The following is an 8,034-nucleotide window of genomic DNA, read 5'->3' on the forward strand; positions in this document are numbered from 1 at the left end:
TTGTCCTGATGCAAATGGTGTTGGAGACTAAATATACAAGGTCTACTATTAGTTTAAATTCTCCTCTCGGCATGAGAAGTGAAAGTAAAGTACTTATTTTCTTTAATACAAATGCCCTTTATTACATGACAATGAATGTAATTTATTGGAATTAATTTGTATTTAAATCCATGTGACTTTTGTAGCCTTTTAGAAAAGTGAGTATTTGAATAGTTTGAACTTGTAGTACTTATTTGAAAAGGCAAAAGTTAATTTAAGGCAGAACAACATTATTCAATCTCTGTTGACCTTTGAAGAACCGTTGGATGCAATACCCTCTAAATAATTATCATAACATATTTTTCAACCAGTCTCCAAATTCTATTAAATGGACATCAGTTCTGGAAAATACTGATCTTGGGGGCCACCAACAGTGGTGACGTTGACAAGTCCTTTTGGGATGTCCTTTCTATGACTCTTGCCTGAAAGAGACGTATTGTAGTCTATGATGAAGTGTGAGCACATAATATCACACAAGATTTATACACACACACGAGGTAGCTTTAGATGGAAAATTAAATTACTTTGCATCATGTGTTATTCATATTTATAATTACAACTTTGTAAGGGAAATTTCATAGATGCTCTCTCTTACAGCTGCAATAACCTGTTTGAAGGTGTAGTGTATGAGGTTAGCAGTACTTGAGATAGTAATTTAAAGGTGTTTAATGATCATGAATATCCATTCAAATACATGAACAACAGTTTCTTTATTTCTGGTTAGAAAGTGCTTGATGAGCACAGAACAACAGTCAGAGAATGTTCATGCTGAAAAGGAAAGGGAGGTCACTTAAATGTATCAATCTGGGATGTTGTTAAATACTGAGCACAGGTAGCAGAGAATAACCCATTTTACTTCATTCATTCTTCAACACATGAAAACAGTTGCCGAATAAAATACCATTACTGTATGTCATATTATTTCACGTTACGTTCTAGTCATATATATGTATGAGCGCTTTCAATAGTTAGTTTCCATTGTCCAGGAATTACAAATCATACTGTCAAGAAAACAACTTGTACATCATTGAAAAGGCATTGGGATTTATAGTTGAATACAAATGTTATAATTTCAGTTATGAACTCTTATAATCACTGCTGTCTCTGCCTTCAGTTTGTCCTGTGTGGCTCAGTTGGTAAAGCATGGCACTTGGGTTGTGGGTTCAATTCCCATGGAGGACCAGTACAGAAAACAAAAAAGGACTAAAATTGTACGCGATCACTATTGTAAGATGCTCAAGATAAGAGCATCTGCTAAAGGACTAAAATGTCATTGTCATGTGATTAAACAATCTGACATCATCCACCAGGCATATGCTTGCATGTTTGCATAAAGAACATCCAATGCTGTCTCCACACTTTCAACTGTTCCTTCCAACACATGACAGGCAGAAAGATATCCATAACTGGTGATTGTTGATATGCCTGCTAGCTCAAAAGGTATCAAGTAGGTCTATGAAATTAGGTCCATCATATGTCTAAGTGCCTGCTTTTGTAGTCCCCTCCCAGGAGGGGCCTTGAAGAACCTCAAGAAGAGGTGTGAAGAGCTGCTTTATTTCAAGGGCCTTGTTTAAGAAGTCTGGTTCACGCCACTGATTTTAGTCCTGCAAAAGACATAAAAGCATGTATCAAGATGTGGGTGCATATCAAGAGGTGCTGGGATGTGTACAAATAGAACTGTAAAAATAAAGCTTGCATGCATATCCAGTGACCTCATAGGTGCCCGAGTTGTAAGTACATGGGGTAGAAAAATATAAACCATTCCAGGAAAATAACTGCTTTGTCAGATCAGATGCAGAGTAGAATTGAGTGGGACACAACCAAATTCTTTGGCCCTCTCTTTAGCATTGGATGCAAACCAACCAAAACATTTTCCTTATTGTGTTTCTATAAAGAGACAGATTCTTCTTTCCCCACTTTACCTCCTTATTGAGGGCAAGGACACATGCCAGAGAATTTGTACATTTGTTTAAGGCTTGATGGTGTTAGCTTGTTTGTTGTACTAAATTATTTACAGTATACTGTTTAGTGTTTATGATTCTATTTCCATGCATTTGTTTTCCAAATACTTCTAACAATAAGTATTTCATTTTACATGTGAATATCCACAAATCTTTGATTTGATTAACATGATGTTTAAAACATTACACAAATAAGTATTATTTACATGCTAGATTTGAAATTTTATTGGGAAAAAGTTCCATTCAGTAGACAATAAGTGAATTCAGAGCAGAGTTCAGGGCTTTAAATGAGTGCAGGAATCAGCTCTAAATTTACTTAAATCAGTATGCATTGAAAGAAAACTTTTCCCCCCTGAAGTTTCCCCTCAGACTCACTGGCTCTCTCTGACAAAGGGATTTCTTTCTTACACAGCTACCCCCCCCTCTCTCTCTCTCTTGTAACAGCTGCTGCTCAGTGCTGTATCCTGGGAGAGTGAGGATCAGTGTTTTTTTGTTTTTTTTCAAAGTGTTTTTTTGGAACAGATGGCCAGGGGAGAGCTGGGGAATGTGCCAGCACTGCGCTGGGGAATGTGCCAATTCCTGCAGCGAGTGAGTTCTCTGGGCTTCAGCTCGCGTGCCTTCACCCTGCCCTCTGCCCTGAGTGGCGCCAGCAGGACTTCCCAACTAGAGTTACGAACATCTGGTGTCTGGGACTGACAGGGGAAAAAAAGCAGCTCAGCTTGTTTCCTTGTGAATGCTCTTATGCTAAGGAAACACATTAGCTCACAGTGAGAGAGAGAGAGCTAGAGAGAGCCGAGCACTAGGAGTGCAGGGAAAAGTTATGTGCATGTAACTATGTAGGAAATGTAATCTATGAACAAACACCTAATTCATCATTGTATTATTAATTTCTTTATTAAGAAAAGTTTTCAAATATTTTCATCAACCGGTTTACAGGGGATGTAAAAAAAAGTTTGAAGTTGTAATTTGTGGTTTACAAAATGTGTATGTAATGTATATGAAATACAACTTGTTTATAGTTTTTTTTAAGTTACTGTATTTATTTATTCAGTACTTTAATGAATAGTCAGGGGTAATCAACCTATTTGAAAACAATTGTGTTATGTTATGTTATGAGTTTTGGAAATAGATGAAGAGCAGCTGGAATCCTCTCTGTGAAATTTACCCAAATGACATCATTGAATTCTTTTTTTTATACGTTTGGGCATTTACTTTCCAGATATGATTAAATGACTAACAGTGAGTTTTAAAACTTAGATTAAATTATAATGTTGTTTCACCAAGAAAGAAAATGGGGGAAAGCGAATGAGAGGGTGATCTAGAGAATAAACGAGAGATAAAGTGACAGAGGAGAAGACTGACGGGACAGATGAGGAACTGGGGGGGAAAGTAATCGATAGAACAGTGTTAAAACCTTAATTAATGTGTAAATTAACATTCTCCATGCTTGGATCTCATCTGTGCATTAAAAACCCTGTTGATTTATAGAGAGGCCATGCAGATGTGTGGATCCAGGAGAGGGCTGGAGGAAGTTCAGCCTCAGTTTACATGACTCCCAGTGTCATAAAACTGCACACAAAGGCATCAATCACCTCTTTTATTCACCCGGGGCACTTTTTCTCCTGTTCTGGCGGAACACCCAGTTCTCTTTCAAACACGAGTTGATGATGATTTAATTTAATGGGATCCCTATTAGGCAAAGGAATGCCTCTCTTAATTGGTGAGAGTGTATTCTTTCCTCTTTTGTTATCATTATCGTTAGAATTACCATCCCTCTGTCTGTCGCACTGCCCCATGTTTTCCCCCCGAACCATCAAATTATCTTTGCCGCTTCCTGATCAGTAAAAGGGAAGTTTTCACTGCTGTGATATCATCAATTCACCAGTCATTCAAACACATCATATAGTTTTGTTAGGAAATGACATGACAGTGAAGGAGGAGAGGTGTTTAACTAGTAGAAAGAAAGGAAAGAAAAGCTCTATTCCAATTAGCTTTATTTTATTGGTCTTGTATGGTCACCTGTTGCTATTTATCAATGGCTTTGTTTATAAGCACAGTTTATGTTTCAAGGTTATTGATATGCTATATTGTCAAAAACATGTTTGAATTAGAAGCTAGCTTTGACTTGGCTTTCCATTCCCTCTCTGTAACTACTAATGCTTCAGAGTCCCTGCTCTGTTTTTGATGGCCTTGAACTTTATAGCAAACTTATTACAATACCTCAGCAATGTCTCCATCTGTGTGCTTGAGTACTTTCCACTTGCAAGAGTCCATTTCCATGTCAATGTCTCAACCCATCTTGTCATTGCTGCATGTGGCCTTCAGCCAAAGAACACAAGCACAGGGTAAAATCCCAGGCCAGACGTTTATGCACAGGGTAAAATCCCAGGCCAGACTTTTATGCACAGGGTAAAATCCTAGGCCAGACTTTTATGCACAGGGTAAAATCCCAGGCCAGACTTTTATGCACAGGGTAAAATCCCAGGGCAGACTTTTATGCACAGGGTAACATCCCAGGCCAGACTTTTATGCACAGGGTAACATCCCAGGCCAGACTTTTATGCACAGGGTAAAATCCCAGGCCAGACTTTTATGCACAGGGTAACATCCCAGGCCAGACTGTCATTAGACAAAATCCTAAATACTGAATCTTGCCTTCCCTTCTCTTCTCTTCCCTAGATCCTATTTACCTTTCTCTTCTTGGAGCGTCCCTCGGCCTGCAGGGTGCGGGTGCACTGCTCCACACACTCTCTGAAGCTCATGTTGCCGTTATCTGGGGTGTAGTCCAGGTCTGCAAGCTGAGCCAACGACAGGATGTAGTTGCAGGCGATTCTTAATATAGCCAGCTTTGACAACTTCTGTCCATAGGAGTAGCAGGGCACCTGTATAGGGTTACACTTTGGTTAGGTTTGGTCATACACAGAGTGTACAAAACACTCGGAACACCTTCCTAATATTAAGTTGCATCCCCCAACCCCCTCTTTTGCCCTCAGAACAGCGTAAATTTGTCAGGCCATAGACTCTACAAAGTGTCAAACGTGTTCTACAGAGTTGCTTGCCCATGTTGACTCCAATATTTCCCACAGTTGTGTCAAGTTGGCTGGATATCCTTTGGGTGGTGTGAAAAACCCAGCAGCGTAGCAGTTGTTGACATACTCAAGCCAGTGCACCTGGCACCTACTACCATACCCCATTCAAAGGTACATTTAATATTTTGTCTTGCCCATTCACCCTCTAAATGGCACACATACACAATCCATGTCTCAATTGTCTCAAGGCTTAAACATGATTCTTTAATTGAATTGGATTTAACAATTGGCATCAATAAGGGATCATAGCTTCACCTGGTCAGTCAATTTTTATTTATTTTACCTTTATTTAACTAGGCAAGTCAGTTAAGAACAAATTCTTATTTTCAATGACAGCCTAGGAACAGTGGGTTAACTGCCTGTTCAGGGGCAGAACGACAGCTTTGTACCTTGTCAGCTTGGGGATTTGAACTTGCAGCCTTTCGGTTACTAGTCCAAAGCTCTAACCACTAGGCTACTCTGCCACCCCATGCAGTCATGGAAAGGACCGGTGTCCCTAAAGTTTCGTACACTCATGGTATATACTGATATGAGCGGATGGTACGGCCAAGTTTAGGAGATTTTTAGTTAGGCTACTGTATATGCTCTTTAGTTACTGTTGTTGGTGTCAGTTGGTGTCACGTGACAGTTTTCCACCATGTCTTTCTAAGTGCCAAAGCAGCTGGTGATGACATGACACAGTAAAAGGGTTCACAGCGAAAATGTCCCTGTTTTTTGTTTTCAAAGGGATAGATATTTCATGTTGGATTTGGTAAACGTAAAAGTTATTTGTTTTATTTGACATTGATAGTTCATAGTACACATACATGCTGTATCAGGCCTATTGGAGTGTGAAGAGGTTTCCTTTGTCATTAAGAAACTTGTTCCCTGTTTCCTATGCATTTGACATCTTGTTTCTACCATTGTGAGAGGTGTCATCAGAGTGACATTTCAATTGTTTGGACTGACATGTCTTAAAGATTTTGTACTGTTCATTCTCATATCTTTAATGTCGCCTAGCAAACTGTGCATTATCTACACTGAAATTCATTTAATAAACTATCTATAAAAGGGGCCATATAGTTAGTACTCAAGTAGGTCTATTTTATAGTGAAATTCCCCATAATTTTCATAATGTACATAACTCCATACAGTTGACACATGGGAATTTAAGTGCAACAACTTACTCTGAGTTCAGCATAAACATAACATTCTGTACAAGAGGCCTCATTGTGTGTTTAGTGAATTCAGTGGAAATACCTGCTTTCTCAGCGCCTCAAAGGCTGCACTGATGGTATGCACCCGGGTCCTCTCTCTGGCATTAGCCAGTAGCCTCCGTGTCTGCTGAACTGCTCTGATCTCAGTGATGACGCCAGACGTTTCTCCCAGCCGTTTCCTTGGCGATTCCATCAGGTCGCTGCTATTGATGTAGGACGCCTGAGAAGCTGAGGAGAGGGACCTCTCGGAGCGCTGGCACAGGACGACCCGGGACTGTAATGTGTGATCAGACACAAATGACTGTTGATGGTCATAACTTGTAACCTGTGGGAATGTGCTGTGAAAGGAGTCTCTGCTTGTTGATGTTGACTCGGAAAAAGGCTGCGGCTGTGATGGGAGCGTCCCAGTAACTGTAGATGGTAAAGCATTTATCCTCATGTCAATAGCAATATTCGGGTTATCAGATGAAATGATCGATTTCTCCACAGATAAAACTGTACCAGGGTCCTGCAGTCTTTTTTGGACACGGTTTCTACATGTCTCTTCCATCAGTTCCCCCATAGAGTCGTCTTCCACTCTTAAATCATCCGCGAAACTTTGGACTTCTTCACTGGTGACACGTTTTGGGTCCCGACCTTTTCGTTTAAACTTTTTATTCCCAGTTGCATCCTTAGCATTGATTGTTTTCCAGCCATCGCTGAGTAGATGTGGATTCCTCATTTCAACACAAATACGCACTGTGCACAATTGAAAACCAACAGTGCCACTGCCTTATAAACGAAATATGTAGGTAGTAATATTGCGCAACAGTACAATAATAATATTCTATTGTAATTGAATCAATATAACAAAGTCGGATAGGTCCCTTTGCAATGCAGCACCCTGATTCTAATGATAGATATGCATCAACAAGCTTACGAGGCCTATATATAACAACAAGAATAGACTGCATGTGCAGGCGCGTGTTGCTCCCGTGGATTCCGAGCATCTTCTGAACCATCCAAAATTGCCAGTATTTTTTGTGAATATGCTCTGAGGTTCATCTGTATTTGTTTAGCCTCAGTTTACATATAAGCCCCTGTCGGTGAGATAAATCGCCACGCCGCCTACAGCGAGAGACTGCCCAAAATCCTTCTTGCGGTGCGTAATAACAGATTAACCCCTACGGTGACTTTTGTGAACCGGCCTACAGGACAATTATAATGGCAATAGTTATCGTCATAAATGCTGTACATGTTTTTATATCACAATCTGTATGCATTGCAAATACATTTTACATAGGATATACATGAGAGCTGGGGTAAAGAGTTTTTGGGGGGTCTTTATTGAGCATGCAAAACTTAAATAAGCCCACTATAGTGCACATGGTAACAGTGATAGCGTATACTTTTTGATGTGTCTGTTTATAGAAAATAATGTTTTTCATACATACTGTGACACCCACTGGAACATGGCAGACTAATAGAGGGAACAGTCCTCAGATCTATTGAAGCACTGGAAGAAGTTAGTACAATGCTGCCACCTACTGCAGAATCTCTCTCTCTCACTCACTCACTCACTCACTCACTCACTCACTCACTCACTCACTCACTCACTCACTCACTCACTCACTCACTCACTCTCTCTCACTTTCTCTGTGTGTGTGAGCATGAAGGCCCTTTCTGACTAAAATGTGAATATTTAAATAGTTGAAGGTATTATGAAATAGATCAGTTGGTTGGTACACATGCAGAAGTCAAACAAATATT

General features: G+C 39.9%; 1 protein-coding gene across 1 annotated transcript; it reads right to left on the bottom strand.

Moving 5' to 3' along the window:
• Positions 1 to 689: 689 nt before the first annotated feature.
• On the bottom strand, positions 690 to 7,394 carry LOC109864641 (protein atonal homolog 8-like). The gene is made up of 3 exons (XM_020452496.2): positions 6,329 to 7,394; positions 4,691 to 4,882; positions 690 to 1,643 (listed from the first exon to the last, which is right to left on the bottom strand). Exons 1-3 carry the CDS (start codon positions 7,004 to 7,006, stop codon positions 1,638 to 1,640), a joined length of 876 nt encoding a protein of 291 aa, XP_020308085.1. The 5' UTR covers positions 7,007 to 7,394; the 3' UTR covers positions 690 to 1,637.
• Positions 7,395 to 8,034: the final 640 nt, after the last annotated feature.

The sequence above is a fragment of the Oncorhynchus kisutch genome, linkage group LG19 (genome assembly GCF_002021735.2).
Source record: "Oncorhynchus kisutch isolate 150728-3 linkage group LG19, Okis_V2, whole genome shotgun sequence".
Lineage (NCBI taxonomy): Eukaryota > Metazoa > Chordata > Actinopteri > Salmoniformes > Salmonidae > Oncorhynchus > Oncorhynchus kisutch.